The sequence below is a fragment of the Euprymna scolopes genome, chromosome 6, assembly GCF_053919585.1.
Source record: "Euprymna scolopes isolate OS-2025 chromosome 6, ASM5391958v1, whole genome shotgun sequence".
NCBI lineage: Eukaryota > Metazoa > Mollusca > Cephalopoda > Sepiida > Sepiolidae > Euprymna > Euprymna scolopes.
This window is the reverse complement of record NC_136487.1, coordinates 136,491,371-136,509,238: the sequence shown is the minus strand read 5'-3', so window position 1 is coordinate 136,509,238 and position 17,868 is coordinate 136,491,371. Positions and strand designations below refer to the sequence as shown.

The window sequence follows — 17,868 nt, the reverse complement described above, 5'->3', positions numbered from 1 at the left end:
GTGGCAGAGCAGTAGCACTCTGACCTGGAAAAAATGCCTGGGCAGCTCCATTGGCCCAAGCTCCCTGGTAGAGGCGGCCAAAGCGATCAGCAACAAACTAATCGGTACTTGTGCACTTTTGCCACCATGCTGAAATAATAACGTTATTATTTTGAAAGCCATTCTTAACATGGGGAAGGGAGGGGTTTTGTAACTATTCTGTGCTTCCACCTAACAATAAAAAAAGATATCGTGAAGTTTGAATTTAACATGAAAAAACTATTTAAAAATAGCGCGCTGGCAAAAGTGCACAAGCACGAACTAAAAGTCTGGGAGAGTCTGGGTACACCTACCTCCTATAACTGCACACGATACCTATATCAATAAGAAATAATAAGCCAGACTCTGTTAGCTTTGTTGCCGGGGGGTTTTCTCAGGATTCTCAAAAATAAGTGTCAAAATGGCTGACATTAGACAATCAATCACTTGAAGTTTCGAAAATCGCTTAAAAGTCGAAAATTAAACATCACCGCTAATAACTCACAAATCGTACAAAACTAACGTTCGACCGAGCTGTAGGTTTCTATTATTACTATTTTTGCGTAATTTTCGATTTTTTTGAAGCTCCACGTGATCGTCTATCAGCCATTTTTTCTGTTTTAGAACTAAAAATCACTTAAAAAAAAAAAAAAAAATTATATATATATATATATATATATATATATATATAATATCACACACAGGTAGGTAGAAAGGTAACTTATTTTGCCTTTTAGACATTTATTTGTTTGTATCTTTCCCACTTAAAACAAAAAAATTATTTTGTTGGCTATTGTTAGTTTTAATCTTTGTTTAGTTAACTTACTTAAATATAACTTTATAGTCTAAGGCTTATATTAGAGTGTCTTCGATTCTAGGAGGCCGTTCGTTCTCCTAGGCATTGTTTCCTCCTTCCGGATTAATTTATCGCCAGTCAACCTCATCAAGGAATGCAAATGGAGTTAATTAAGATGAATTTTTCACCCATCCAGTAAACCCTTGCTATTTGTTGATGGGGGATAAGCCGGGCTAGATTTCCCACTATAAGTTCACCTCATGTTTAACTTTCTTTTACAGTAGGAGGCGGTTAAATATACTCATTTGGTGGTCGTTATCGTATACTCCTGTAAACACCGGCGGGTCTATGATAACCAAGTAGGTAGAGCAAATCGGTAATTACTGAGGCATACACACCCCTCTATTCTGTTAGTAAGGAATTTGTAATAACCGTGAAGGTGTTATTTATCGACGGTTTTATCTCTTCTCTGTTGCTCTTTTTGTGTTTTTTTTTTTGTGTTGCTCATGGCGGTTGGTGCGCACGTGCGTGTGTTCTAAGCAATGGCCGCCATCGTGTCGCCTCCTAACGGCCAACACTCGAGTCACGTGGAGTTGTCTCCCCTGGTGAGCATGCGTGTCGACGGCATAATGTACTTGCCGTATCATGGTGGCAAACATGGCAGCGATAGCGTGAAATCAAATAGCAATGGATTGGTGTTAACTCATCTCCTAAACATGGCCAACACTGCTCAGGTAAGCCGATCACAGCTAATACGAAAGCTTGTTCGTTTTAAACGACCATATCTCGCATACCGATTTCCGTTCTTTTATTTATTTGCATGTTAAAAGAGGGGACGGCTTCGTGCTCGATGCGAATGTCCGATTTTTCGTGTGCTAAGTATTCAGTTTCGCTTAAAATCCCGGCAAGAAGCCTACATTTTCCACTGTTATTTTTAGTCTGTTTTTAAATATAGTTGCGATCCTATTTTTATCAGTTATTAACAAAGAGTTCATCTCTGTTTAATTCAACTACTGCGTTCTGTGATTTCTTAGGTGCGATTTTTTTTATTCCATTCGTCGCAAAAGTGGGTAAATTATTTTAAAAATCTAAAAAAATTAAGACGGCTCGCCTCTACGTAACTTGCACGTTTTGTTATTTTGAACTTTTCAGCTTTAAAATGGCTGCCTTTGACTAATCTTAACGAAATGTTTTATAACAGTTTAGTTCACTTGATTTAATGGCAAAATAATGCCGAAATCCGGTTATATTTTAATTTGGTAATTAAATTATCAATCTAACAAAATTGTTAGAAATTCCGGTAATGTTTCAGTGGCAGCCATCTTAAAGCTGAAATCTTCAATATAACCCTTATTTTATTTAATCGATTACATTGAAATCAAAACTGCGTAAAATGAAATTAAAAAGAAAATCCCATAAATATTGCAATATTAAATCCACCAGGATGCATTTCGTAAACAAGTCTTAAATAATTGAAAAGAAAAAAAAAACATGAAACTTAAGACTCAAGCAACATCGAGTAGGTTATAATTTTTACTTTTTTGAAATTTCTTGAATAAATTTCATGTACAAAAAAAAATAAAACTAGGAAATAATACATGAAAATATATACGAATGAAATGCAAATCGAAAACTAAACACTTTATCAGGTAGACCCCCAGAAATATTCATGTAAACTTTATTTTTAAATTCAAGTTTAATAAAATGTTCAATTATTTGCTACTTCAAAACAATATATTTTTTTTTTTTTTTTTTTTTTTTTGCATAATACTTTAACATTTCAGTAAACGTTGCCCGGCGCGATGGTTTTTATAAAATCGTAGTTTTTTCATTTTATTTAATTCGATAAATATTCTATTAAAACAGGTAAATTTTTACGACCTGCCCCAGCGTAGTATAAACACCCCGACCTTCCGATGTTAAGAATGGCTTTCGGAATAAACACCAACCTCGAAAGCCGTTCTTAACATGGCTGTGCTTATTCCGAAAGCCGTTTTCAATGAGGTGGTTGGCCCAACCACACCACTAGCGTTTATACTACGCTGGGACAGGTTGTAAAAAAATACCGAACATGAAGTACCCACTTCATGACTACTATATCGAGAACCGATAATAAAACTCTGGCTTAAAAAATTTTTTTTTTAATCCAGATTCGAAAAAATGGCCAATAACAAATAAATATTACCAAAGGCCAGATGAATTACTCTTCTACTTGGCTGGATAAGTTTAGTGGTCTTATTTAATGTAACTGGTACTTTTGTTACCGTACTGAAATGTTATTTCGAAAGCCATTCTTATCATGGGAAGGGTGTTTTGTAAGTATTCTGTGTTTTACTCAACAAATTAATAAAAAAAAAATAGATATCGTGAAACGTAAATTTAACCTGGAAAATATTTTAAAATAGCGCGGTAACACAAGTGCATAAGCACCATGTAACTTGTTTATTCAGTTCGAAAAACAAGTGCCGAGCGTTACGCGAGCACAAGAAAATGACCACGTGATATTTCTTATCTTTGAAGTCTCGATAATGAGTTAAAAATAATTAAAAAAATATACAAAATACTTTTAGAAACTCGCCCAATAAATGTCATGGGAACATTTAGACTTTTTTTGTGTGTGTGTGTGTGTGGGGGGGGGGGGGTAATTGTCGAGATTTCAAAGATGAGATACCACGCGGCCATTTCGTTTTTCTTGTTTTGTGTAACACTCGACACTTTTTTTTTTTTTTTTTTTTTTTTAAACCGAATAAACATTTTAGATTAAATAAAAACCCATCTCGCTAGATAAAGTAAATTATTTTGCCTTTGGTAACATTTTTTGGTACTAGTGCACTTATTGATCCGTGCTGAAATAATGTTATTTAAAAAGCCGTTCTTAACATGGGGAGGGTGGGTGTTTTGTACTTATTCTGTACTTTAACCTTACAATTGGATAAAAAAAAAAAAAACAACTTTAAACTTGGAAATACAATTTAAAAAATAACGCGGATCAGTAAGTGCATTAGCACCCATTGTTTTTTTTTTTTTTTTTTTTTTTAATCGCTTTTTCGAATCTGGATTGTAAAACCCAAAATTATTTTAGTCGACATGGCGTTGGCCCAAATTTTTATTAACTAAACATAAAAAAAGGAACAATTTGAATTTCTCTAATTGTTAAACTATTACAAAAAAATCCTATCTGGAATTATAATTTGTCATTTTAAACTAAAACACCGATTCGCAATTCCCGATATGGCAGTCAGAAAGTGGATATTTTTATTTCAACTTCGATTCAATAGTAAATATGGAATATAATTATGTGTATTAAAGTTGTATGCAAGAAACAAGAGGTACCACGTCTGATAGTTTTATTAAAGATATTTCGTGTTCTCTTTATGCGAACACATGTTAAGTGTTCCCTTTTTTCGCAAGGCTACATTTTTTTTTCTTAAATAAATTCTTTGAATATTGAATATTTTTCTCTATTGGATTTGCATTTTAGTTATTGGCAATACGAGTTTTGTGATCGTTTTGTTTATTCGCTTTAGATTTTTAAGAACCGTATATCATCACATGCATTGCCATCTAAACTTCCATTTACTTCGTTTGTAAGAATGAGGACGATACCCGTGCCCCAATCTAGATTCTGTAGGAAACTTAAATTTATCCATTTCCTTATAAAAAATGGATCGAGTAATTAAAAATTTGTTACTCAGGATATTCTCTATTAGTATACGGTCAATTAAAAAAAAAAAATCTATCTTAATGACTTGTTTCTTGCTTATACGAACTTTAGCAGCGATTGTGCTTTACAGTTAAACGGGAAAAGTGGGCTAAAAAAATAGTCGGTAAATATTTCTTACCAAACTCAAGAACGTTTACTTTTCTAATTGTTTTTAATGTTCAGTTTTTGAAACCGTCTTTATTTGCACTTGGTTTAAAAATAAGATCTTACCGGGGCAAATAAAAAATGGCTGCTTTTGATTTTTCGGAAATCACCAAAGTCTTAACATTTTTGGGACTTATGCACTTATGTTACCGCGCGAAAATAAAGTCTTTTTTTTTTTTTTTTTTTTTTTTTCTTAGAAAGCTATTAACATGAGGGAGTTTTGTAACTATTCTGTATTTTGACCTAACAATTTAGTAAAAAATATTGTAAAACTTTAATTTGTAAATACGATTATAAAAAGTAGCACAGAAACATAAGTGAACACTTTTCCATTTTGGGTAAAAAAAAAAAAAAAATACCCCATTTTCTTTCAATTAGACAGAAAAGTAAATTTTATTGCGTTTGAAACATATTTACCCTAATTGATGGAAAACTCATCTCTCAAACTTCGATTATTTCTGAAAACCGGCGTCGGGCCGTCGGCCCCTGCAAAATTTAAGGTATTTGAAAATTTTTATTTCAATTAAAAATGGTTTGAATACGATGTTAAATTTGGTATGTATTTTATTACTTTTTTGAGAGTAACCAGCGTAGTATAAACACTCCCAACCTTCCCATGTTAAGAACGGCTTTCGAGGTTGGGTGTTTATTCCTAAAGCCGTTCATGGCGATGGGGAAGTTGGTGTTTATACTTACGCTGGTTACTCTCGTAAAAAAAAAAAAAAATACCAAATTTAACATCGTATTTTAACAAAATTTTGAATTGAAGAAAAAAATTTTGAAGCACTTTAATCACAAATACTTAATGCAGATAGGTTAAAAACGGTGCTCTCCGGCGCTATTATTTAAATCGTATTTCCAAGTTTAAAGTTTTGTTTTATTCAATTGTAAGTGCAGAAATTCTGCACTTACAATTGAATAGGTACAAAATTGCAGAATAGGTACAAAACACCCTCTCCTCCCCATGTTAAGAATGGCTTTTTAAATAACGTTATTTCAGCACAGATCAATAAGTGCAGGAGCAGGACTGCAGGAGCAGGACTAGTACCAAAAACAGTAACAGTTACGTTCGCGTTATTTTTTCCTTGACTATACTGCACAAGTCCAGAACTTTGATACGTTCTGAATTTTGTTTTATTTGCTATTAATCGAATATTTATTGAAATAAAAAAAAATTGACTAGAATCTTAAATTTTACGCACAGGCGCGGAGCGAAATCATTTTTTTTTCTTTTCTAAAAAGTAAAAAAACGTATTGAAAATGACTTTAACCAATATAGACATATTTTTCTTTGTCGGTCTACATGGGTGCTGCTGCTGAAATACTTTAATTCAATTAAATCCGCAAGAGTTACAACAAAAAGGTGACTGCACAAAATGAAACGGTTTCTAATAATAAAAAAAAAGCTACGTTTTATTTGCGTTTTTTTTTTTTGTACTTATGCAAAGAACCGTGCTGAAATGTTGTTTAGAAACCCATTCTTAACTTAAGAATGGTGTTTTGTAACTATTCTGCACTTTCATCTAACAATTTAATAAACCAGATATCGTAAAACTTGAATGAAAAAAAAAACAAAGTGCCCTTTCTACATAATCACTTTATTTTTACAAAACTAAATTGACCACGTGAAATGCAACAAATGAGTTTTTCATACAATGCAATTTAGGTGTATCAGAAAGTGGCCATTGAAAATAATCATAACTTCAATAATTCAACTTACTATTTTTCGAAGCTTATAACTACTTAAAATGTAATTCAAACCCTAATTTTTTTTCAATTAAAGGAGCAAAGACCAAATTAAAAACAGGTTTAATAGCAAATCATGCATTTTTTTTTATTTTTAAAGCTGTTTTTAAAAAAAATAAAGAAAATCAACATATATATATATATATATATATATATATATATATATATATATAAATGCCAAAAAATCACTTCAAAAAAATATGCTATTAAATGGGTAGTTCCACCCTTAATTAAGAATTTATCCATATTGATATTTTAAATTCCATGTATTAAATAAAAGGATTTTTTAAAGCCGAGGGTCTTAGAAAATCGCATTTTCGCAACGTGTTTTGCGCAAATATGTAAAGACATGCTCCTGCTAAAATGAAATTTATGAAATACGGATTCGTCCAAGGGATATAAATGTCTTTTTTTTTTTTTTTTTTTTTTTTTTTTTTTTTTTTTTTAAACAACTTTAATAGTTTATTTTGGAAGTATATTCCATACAGAAAATAAACAACCCACTTTAAAAAGAAATTACGAGTTTTTTATATTTTATTCGCAGTTTTCTGTTAGGGGTGTCAAAATTTCCTCCAAATTTGATACACCTAACAATGCATAGTTACGAAAACGTGGTCGAAAACAAATGTTCAACAAATGTCATAGACAAGTTACTCTTCTACCTATCTGGAAAAAGGTTCTGGTGGTTTTACTCGAACTTTTATTTGGTTCGAAAAACGGTGTCAAGCGCCCAAGCGGGTCACTTAACTGCGGTCGGTGTGGAAAGAAAAATGGCCGCGAGTTGACATCTAAATATGTAAAGTTTTTAAAATGATTTAAAAATAAAAAATATTACAAAATACTGTTAAAAATCCACTCAATCTTACCGTGACATATTGGGGGGATTTCTAACGGTATTTTGTATATTTTTTATTTTTAAATCATTTTGAATTTTCCAACACCATCGGTAAACACTGTTTTGTCGAGCTGAATAAACATGTTACATTAAATAAAAACACTAAAAAGAATTTCAATTAGGTAGAAAATTAACTTATCTTGCCTTTGATAACATTTATTTGTTAGATTTTTTGACGTTTTCGAATCTGTGTACAGAAATACAAACCCACTTTACATATTAAGGTGTCAATACGCGGCCATTTTTTTTTTTTTTTTTCATACCTCTACAATTATAAAATCAAATTATCCACTACAAAACTATTACAAAATAAACATTAATTTACAGAAAATGTTTTTTTTCGTTTTCTTCGGAATTCGGGTTTAATTTTGAAATTTAAACTTTTTTTCGCAACGGATTTTTACCGAACCAATATTGGACAACCATGAAGTTGATCTAACCCCTCTTATTACGGAATTAAATTGGAGTTAATATATTAGTAACACACACACACACACACACACACATATAATATATATTATATATATATATATACATATATATATATATATATATATATATATATAAATAATTTTCAAATAAAACTAAGCTAATTGGACTAATCAATAGACACGTGTTTTTTTTTCTCTAGTGTCGGGAAGAACATTAAAATATAAGCACCAGTTTCCTTTACAGTGATCATTTTTAGTTTAATTCGTAGGATGAAAGGTCGTTATAAAGTAGTTTACTGTGACTTATTAAATATCTATATTTAAAACAAACGTTAACTACATATTTACCGAATTGAAAAATTCGGGGGTTGACGTGCTTTTTCTAACGAAACAAGGAATATTAACTCGAAAGTAGCATCGACAAAACCAAATTTATTAATCATAAAACCAAATTTATGCCATGTCTTAAGTTAACGTGGTATTTTGGATGGAGATGCCGACCAGGTATAGAAACAGAACATTTTTTTTTTTGTCCGATTTTCGTATCGGATTTTTTTTTTTTTTTTTTTTTTTTTTTTGCCATCTTAACCTTGATTTATTTTGTTTGCGATCCCCCTTCCCCTTTTGTATCTCTTTTCCGTTTAGAGTAAACGTTACCATTAGCGACATAAATTATTTTAAAGAAAATATTGGAAACTTGGAAAATAAATCAAAAAAACAATTTTTTAAGCTAACCATTTGTGATCTATTAGCGTTTAAAAATATTTTTACTTCTGCAGTTTACGGACGGTGTTGAATTATTTAGAAATCCATTAACATGAAATGTGGCTTTATTTTGTACTTTCATTTAACATAAATTCAATTTTTATCTTTGACTTGAGACTCATAAAAAGGGAGTATTTGCTATATGAAGCGCATTTAAAATAAAAGTAACCTTTTATTGGCTATGGTAATATTTATTGTATTTTTCTCCCCTTCAATCGTTTATTGGCTTAACGGCACAATCCTCACGGATTCACATGGTGGCTGGAGCTGATACGCGTTATAAATATTAAATAATTTTGAATAAAAATATATACGGTCAAGTTAGCTTTTAAACAGCCTTTTAAAATGTCCCTTTAACTTGCCTACTAATAGAGCAAAGCTAGACAGAAGGCATATTGTTTAAACTAAAATTTAAAGTATTTGAAAATTATTTTTTAAAGATGAAACCTATTTGCAATTTCAAACTCCTAGCAATTTTTAATTTAAACTAACTTCTAATATATATATATATATATATATATATATATATATATATATACACACACACACACACACACACACACACACACACACACACACACACACAGATGAATAGATGTACAGCAACTTGGACTGTGATATGAACAAGAAACTCAAAACTTGACAATTTTGTCAACTAAGTGACTGGTGTCTGCTAAACCCGTATTAAAAGATGATTGAAATGTTTCAGGATCAGCAAGGGGCATGAAATGGTCTGTTGAGGCCGTGTACTGTGACTTGTACATGATACGTGATGATCTAGGTGTGTCAAAAACTTTCTGAAAAATATTGAATAATTCGACCCTCCTGTCTTTCTCCAAGCTTATAACTACTCGAAAAATGTAATTCAAACCTTAATCTTTTTTCAATTAAAGGACCAAGGTTTCATTAAAAAAAAAAAAAAACGTGGTTTTTTAAAGGTTTTAAACTTCTGACTTTACAGGTAAATTTCTATAAAAAAAACTTTTTGTTTTAAATTTGAATGTTATTTGATCTTTTTATCTTCAATTTGTGATATATAAAATTTTGAGTAAATTAATATACTTTTTAATTTCAAACTGGGGGGTGGGGGGGGGCGTGAATTAAAAAAACGTTTGTCTAAAATATATTCGGTTTATTGGAAAGAGCATAAAATTTCACATTGACCCTGGAAATATCGTAAAAATAGAATCAATAGAAAAATTGATAGATTTTTAAAGTTTAAAAATTGAAAAATACTGAACTCATAAAATTCAATTAATTTCATTACTGTTTAAAAAATAAAAATATTTCTATTACTTTTTATACAACTTAATAGTTTATTTTGGAAGTATAATCCATAAAGAACCCACTTTTAAAAGAAATTACGAGTTTTTTATATTTTATTTGCAGTTTCGTGTTAATGTCAAATTCCTACAAAAATTCTGATACACCTAGTGATCCTATTAAAAATTATGAGTTCTGTTGTATACGAGTTAAAAATATCTTAACATTTTTTTTTTTGCTAATGATTTTGAATTTCATTTTAATTTTTCCTCAAATATTTGGTACCTGTGTTTCTGTACCTTCACCTAACAATTAGATAAAAATAAATGTGACATTTAAATTTAGATTGAAAATGCTATTTATAATAAAAATTTCCAGGTAGGTAGAAGAGTACTTTTTAGTAACATTTTGCTTTTTTTGCAATAAAATACTAATAAAAAATTTGAAATTTGTTAAGAGACAGATTTATTAGGTGAGGGTGATCTGAGTGAGGAATTGGGCAGCAAGATGTTTAGATATTTAGATTTCTGCATCTTAGTATGGTCATGGAAGCGGGGAAGGAATTCCAAAGGTAAGTAGTCGGAGGAAAGATTCTATCAAAGTGAAAAATCTTTCGGCATCTCAGAACCTCTACAGAAAATGCATGTGATTTTGCTGCTAAAGATGTCTTTGGTAGTTCTGGCATGCAACTCGTTGCCCAGAGTGTAAATTTATTTGCAATGTAATCTTTTCTACCTGGATGGCATAAATTTGTGTCGAGCTGAGGATCTTACAAGTCATCAAGGAGGACCACAGATGGTTGACTTTTGATGGTGGAATCAAGATTTGTTAGCCAGCTCTTGTGCAACCTTGCTTAGGATCTCTGCGTGTGCTGCCATCATTCAACGAAATTGAGAAAATGCCAAGTGCTAATTTGCACAATATTGTATCATTAAAGATTTGACTCCGGCAAAAATTTTCTTATTTTTGTCGTATCACTTTAAACAAGGCAGAGAGCCACTTAGTCGTGAGGGGTTACTATTTGGGACCAGATTTGCAGAAGTTGGATAGCATGTCTGTTCACATTACACTTGAATTTCTGCATGTCGGTAGTCAGGGAAGCTGGGGGCCAGGTAGGGAATTCTGAAGTGCAGCAGTCCGAGAGGAAAATGTTATTTGAGTAGGCTTTCCGGCATCTAGGGATTTCTAGTGTAGAGGTGGGATTTTGCTGCTTGTCGGGTTTGAAAGTATTGTCGTTGAGGGGATACTAGTACTTTGAGTTTGTCAGAGCACTTGCCATTGAAATACTTGTAAAACACAAGGAGGCTGTTTCGATGATGGTGCAAAGGTTGGAACTCTCTTTGGCATTTACTGCCTATCACACATCCTATGCATCTGCCTTGTTGGTCAAATCTTAAACTGCATCATCTGTGCGAGATGCAACCAATATCACATCCTTTTGAAAAGGACTTCATTGATTGTGTCCCATTATTTGATGTCCTGAGGAAGAATTCATTTATGAGTTGGTAACTTCAATTGCATCCACTGGCTGGAGAAAATGCAAAAGTGAGCAACTAAAGACCTGTATTAAAACAAGACCGATACTGGTAATGGCTTAAGCGTGTCAAGGACTCTGTTGATTGGTGTGGGTGGACTGACGATGTGGGATACTGTGAACTCATTTGGAGCAGACTCCACCCACTTAGAGTGGATGCTGTTAGTCACAAATGTGCAGGATAAGGAAGAAGTCGGCTCAACCTGACCAAGGTGAATGTGATTGTAACTTGGCAAATGATTTAAAATCTGTACTCACGTTTTTAGTTTATCCTGTACTAATTTAATATCTGGTATCATTTTTAATTTTTCTGCATCATGATTTTGATTGATCAGGTTTTTTTAATGCTTGTTAATTGACAAGATCGTTAGGCTGTTTTTACCGACTGAAATGAACTTGGCTTGGTCACGTCTTTAGACTTCCATTAACTAGGATTATTTCTAGCTTGAATTTCTATAACTAATTTTGGTATCTGAAAATGCGATGTGTTAGATCTGAAACCTGAATTTAAGAAAATAAGCTAAAGAATGCCCTCCCCCTCACCTTCAATTTTATGACATTTTCTTTGATATGACTGGTCTAGCACAAATGAGCCATAATGACCATGTTTTGACCATGGATGTCAAGGTGATGAAGGTATGTGCGTATTATATAGAACGGAAGACTGCAATTTTGACTAAGGGATTGCAAAGATACAATATAGACATTGCTGGACTCTCTGAGACACGTTTCACAGGTGAGGATCAACTGGTTGAGCACGAGTCAGGCTACACAATCTTCTGGTCTGGTAGAGCTGAAAAGGAGAGGCGTGAGGCTGGTGTTGGTTTTGCAGTTAAGAACTCCTTAATTGACAAGATCGAAGAGCCAGTAGGCATAAATGACTGTGCAATGACATTGAGAATGCCCCTTGCTGCTGGTCGTTGTATGAATGTTCTTTCTGTCTATGCGCCGACTCTTACTTCGCCTGGAGACGATATTACTTCCTTTTCTCATATGCTTAGATCTGTTATCACCGGTTTGCCAAGTGCTGAGAGTTTGGTGGTTCTTGGTGACTTCAATGCACGGGTTAGATCAGACAATGAGACTTGGTCTCCATTGGGTCCATATGGCATTGGTAGAGTCAATTCAAATGGTATGTTGCTTCTCCGTCTCTGCAGTGAACTAAATCTTGTTATCACCAACACTTTTTCCCACCAGAAAAACAAGGAGACCTGGTTCCACCACAATCTAAACATGGCCATTTGCTTGATTACATACTGTGTAGATGTGATCTTGGAAATTTTTGCAAAGTTAGAGTAATGCGTTGTGCTGACTGTGGTACTGATCATTTAATGGTCAGAGCTAAACTGAGAATTAGTTTGCAAAAGCCGTTCCAATGGTGTCAAAGTGCCTAAAAGTATTGATGTTTCCAAATTGAAGGACCCAGTCGTACAAAGTTCTTTGAAATCTGCTTTCAACCAGGTGGATTTCTCAGATTGTGACTGGGAGACAGTAAGAGATACAATATACCAAAAGTGTTGAAGCTCTTGGATTGTAGGTTCCCAGACATAGATTGGTTTGCTGATAATTGCAATCAAATTAAGCCTCAAATTGATAGAAAGCGGAAAGCTTATTTAAAAATTTTCAACTCTTCACCTCTGAACAAGCCAGCGCTCGCTGCCCACTTTTCTATGCGGAGTGAGGTTCAGTGTTGTGTGTGCCAAATAAAAAAACAAATGGTGGTCTGACCTCTCCAGGGAGATACAGACTGCCTACAATCATAGAGATGTCAAGACATTCTACACTCTGCTTCATCAGGCTTATGGTCTGAAATCCTCTTCAACTACACCACTTCTGGCGAAGGACGGGAAAACCTTGCTGAAAACCTCAGATGAAATTATGCATCGATGGCATGAACACTTTCATGATCTTTTTCATAACCCATCCAATGTTGATGTTGCTGCAATAGAAAGTATCCCTCAATGTTTCTTTTGTTTGGAACTTATTGAACTGACTCTTGCGGAAACGGTTGACTGCATAAAACGGATAAACTCAACCAAACCCCTGGGCTGGATGGCATCCCTGTTGAGCTGCTGATACATGGTGGTGTCAATGTACATTGTGTGGTCCACTCTGATACTGTCAGTATAGCAGTGACCCGGATGCCCAAGATTGGGTAGATGCCATCTTGGTTATGTTATACAAAGGAAAGGGTGCAAGGTCTGATTGTGGAAATTATCGAGGTATCTCGCTGAGTGCGGTTGGAAAGGTATTTGCACGGCTCTTGCTAAACCGATTGGAAAAGTATGTATGTCCTAATATCCTTCCAGAGTCCCAGTCTGGTTTTAGAGGTGGGTGAGGAACTGTGGATATGGTGTTTTCTGCTAGACAGCTCTTGGAGAAATGTATTGAACAGCGTATGCCTCTTTGCCAGGTATTTGTGGACTTAACCAAGGCGTTTGACACAGTTACAAACAAGTTCAAGCAACTTCATCATAGTATGAAAGGTCGCGTCAACTTCAATGGTTGGCTTTCGGAAGAATTCCCCATTGATAATGGTGTGAAGCAGGGTGATATAGCTGCACCAACATTGTTTTCGCTCTATTTGACTGCTGTGCTCTGGTATGGTTTCCACGATTGTGATGTGGATGTTTATATTAGATTCCGAACGACTGGAAAGGTGTTCAACCTCAGAAGATTCCAAGCCAAAACACTTGTTAGTGATGGACTTGTTAGGGAACTGTTGTATGCTGATGATGCTGACCTGGTAACACACTCCCTAGTAGATATGCAACTAGTGATGGATCTCTTTACAAATGCTTGTACCTGCTTTGGGCTGACAGTTAGCATTGAGAAATCTAAAGTCATGTACACTCCCGCTCCTGATCTGTATGTGGAACCTGATATCTTCGTCTGTGGAAAGCGCCTTGAAGTCGTAAAAAAATTTGTCTACCTTGGGAGTGCCTTATCAAATGATGGCACTCTTAATGCGGAAATAAGACAGAATCAGCAAGGCATCTGATGCTTTAGGAAAGTTACAAGATAGTCTGGTCTGACAGTGAGCTAACTAACAACTAAAATTTCAGTATATCAAGCATGTGTAGTACCATCCCTACTCTACGCATCTGAAACTTGAACCTTGTACCGGTCACATATAGAATTGCTAGAGAGGTTCCATCAGCACTGCCTTAGACACATTCTTGGTTTAAAGTGGTATAGCTTTGTCCCTGATACATATGTCTTAAAGACCAAAACAACCAGTATTGCTACCATTGTTATTAAGAACCAGTTGCGTTGGGTGGGTCATCTCATCCGGTTTGAAGACTATAGACTCCCAAAACAATTGTTCTATGGTGGTCTTTCTTGGAAAAAAGACCCTAGTACAAGTCCAAAAAACGCTTTCGTGATAGCATCAAGGAGAGTCTGGTGAGCTTTCATATTCCTGTTGGGAGTCCCTAGCGTATAATCGCAAGCAGTGGAGGACACTGATATACAGGGGTGCAGAACACTTTGAAGCAGCCAAGATAGACAGAGCGAAGCTTAAGAGAGCATGTAGGAAATGCCAAACCTTGCTGCCCAACCATGGAGATCTCTGGATCTGTAAGGTGTGTGATCGGGCTCTATTGTCTAAGGCAGGTTTTGTTAATCACATGAAAGCCCACGATAATACAGGTTCCGCTGCTGTTAGTTTCATCCAAACCAGTGAACGTTTTCAGTGTCATGTCTGCTTGAAGGTGTGCAAGTCGCTGGCAGGGCTAAAAAGTCATATTCGGGCACATGGACTTTTAGTGACTGAGGGAGTGGGTCTTGTCTGACAAGACGTTGCAATCATCATTATACAGCTAAGATCTATATGCAAGTTTTTTTCTTTTTCCCTAGAGGTGGCAAACTTGCAATTAAAATAAATTGCAAAAGATTATTTTTTTGGCATTTATAATTTAAATGCAATTTAAGGTATATGGTGTAATGTAGAGGTCCAATTTTCAGAAACCATGCATTAAATTAGGCTGTTTTTTAACAATGTGTCAGATATTATCTTGCAAGTGTTTTTTTTTTTGTTTTTTTTTTTTTATATTAACATCAGTGTAGACATGAAACTTTACCTATTCCCCAAAGAAAATAATCTAATTAGGTTAATTCACAGGTCCATTTTGTGAAATTTGTTAAATGTTCCCCTCGGTAAATTGATCATATTCGCAAATGCTGCTCAGATGTCAGCTTGCTTAATGAGGAATTGCCAAACTATTCTGAACTCGGAATAATTGATAGTTGCCAAATTTGCAATTAAAGAGAATAGAATCGTCAGTTTAAAATTCACGGCTTCACGGTATTATAAAATTCATTCAAGCTCTGAATGTTGGTGCTATTTTAGTTTTTGTACAGAATTAAGTTATACATTAAAATAGCTACACTCTCTCCTATTATGTATCAGTCTTGTCATTAATTGCTCACTTTTTAAATAGCACCACGTAAGAATTATGAAGAAGAATTTTGTCTTTCAAATTTTAAATCCTAAATCAATTTGTGAATTCTTAGACTCTGAATCCATAGCAATGTTTGTCAGATTCTTAAAGGAGAATGCCAGCAGCATAATGGATGCAATGTAGATTATGAACAAATTTTATTTCTTGTAGAAATAACATCTTAAAAGCAATCAACTGTATGGAAACTTTGTCTTAATAATATTCAATCCGTATCATTGGACAATTGTAAAATCTAATCTACCTTAAAATGTTAACCTAGAATGTCATTTTGTTTTATCAGCTTATCAATTTATAGTTTTTTATAGTAGTGTATAAAAATACTTTTTTTTAAGTAATCACTAAAGTTGGATGACTAGTTTTATATGAATACTAGGTCGCTTGGCGTTGCCTGGTCATAAAATATGCATATTAATATTCAATACAGAAACTGAGATGTGCATGCGAGTATGTTTTTTTTGTTGTTTTTTTTTGCTTTTTTTAACGGTTTACTTCTTGCAAATTAAAAAAAAAAAAAAAAAAAAAAAAAAAACTAGCTGAAATCGACACCAAAATATACAATGGGTTAAGTACGATAATCATTAGGCCAGGTTGGTACAATATATAAAATTTTCAAACCTGCTTATTCTTAACCTAACAGTGTCAGGTTTCACGGCCGCACATGCGTATTTGTGAACCCGTTGATACTGGTAAAAATCCAATGACTCCCAAGAACCAATTTTTCAAGTTTGACCCCTAAGCAGCCCATTTTACTGGATGAAAACCCGATTAAAGTTTTCCACATTTCTGAATACCCTATATACCAAATTTCAAGTTTGTAGATCAAAAATCCATTGAGTATATAGGCTAAAAAGTGTCCTCTCACTTAGATATATAGATTCAAGATCCTACGTTTCTCTACTGAAATAATTATGTTCATATAAAAGTTGTGAAAAATTCTGTTTGACAATTCATAACTTTTTGGATTCTTCAGACTACTGTTCTCATCTGGAGTGTAACAATGTAACCTCTGACCGTCTTCAGGTGTATCCTGTTAAACTTGGGAATTTGTATGGAATTTTGAATGTCGTTATTATCAACCAAAATGTAAAAATGACACTCCATGTGAGAACAGTAGTTTGACGAATCCAAATACGAGTAACCTAGGTACGGGCAAAAAAATGGACGAATAAAGATAGGGAGACCTAGTTTTGAAAGCCAATTTATCATTTTTTTGTAGGTTTCTGACTACTTCTTGGTTGTATTTGAAAAGTATGTTAATTTCCAAAAGGAAAAAAAATATTTGTACATGTGAAAAAAGTTATGAAAAATGTTTTCACAGCGAGCTAACCAATTCAACTAGCTTTTTAAGCTAAATTCATTGTAAAAATCCTTTAAAAGATAGTTAGTTTTCTGGGTCTATTTCAAAGATAATTTATGAAGTCGTAAGATATTGAATTAAAAAAAACAAAAAAAAAACACCTTGTTTGTACAAAAATAGCTTAATTAGCCCCAAAAAGCTAGTAATTCTGCTGTTTGCAAAATCGCAACAAATAGTTTTGTAAACACTATATGAAAGCCCAAAATTACAGCCAATCAAAACGCTGTTTCAAAATGAGGTCATGATATTAAAAGGAGGTATGAGTGCCAGTTTTCTTTTTCTCCCAGACATGCATCCGTACATTCCTATCCTGAACATTTGTATCATTTTTATCATTTTTTAATCTAATAATTTATGTTCATGTTTTTAATTTTTTTTTTTTAATTGTTTAAGATTATATAAAAATTGTTATGCTGAAAGTTTCACATTCATGCGAGCAAGGAAATTAAAATCTTGCATATAAAAATCTAATTTCAAAAGTAGAAATATTTTTGCTATTTTTTTTGTGAAAATATTAAATAAACAATGCTTAATTCAATGATAATATCGGTAGTTCAAGAAATTAGTTTTTAGAGTTATATCGAATTTATTAATATGGATCTTAGAGGCAATTTTTGTAATGTACCTGTAAATATTTCTAAAATTGTAATAATTTACAATGCGTTTTTTTCATAAAAAAGCAAAAAAATTTTTTTTTTTTTTTTTTTTTACTACAGAAAACCATAACTTTAA

The 17,868-nt window shown here is 33.4% G+C and overlaps 1 protein-coding gene across 1 annotated transcript in view; it reads left to right on the top strand.

Annotated features, from left to right (window-relative positions):
* Window positions 1-1,337: 1,337 nt before the first annotated feature.
* LOC145277974 (uncharacterized) overlaps window positions 1,338-17,868 on the top strand; it is a 62,203-nt gene continuing 45,672 nt past the window's right edge. Inside the window, exon 1 of the mRNA XM_080130109.1 lies at window positions 1,338-1,548. Within this exon, the coding sequence (XP_079986235.1) occupies window positions 1,357-1,548 (192 nt within the window). The 5' untranslated portion in view covers window positions 1,338-1,356. The remainder of the gene's footprint in view (window positions 1,549-17,868) is intronic.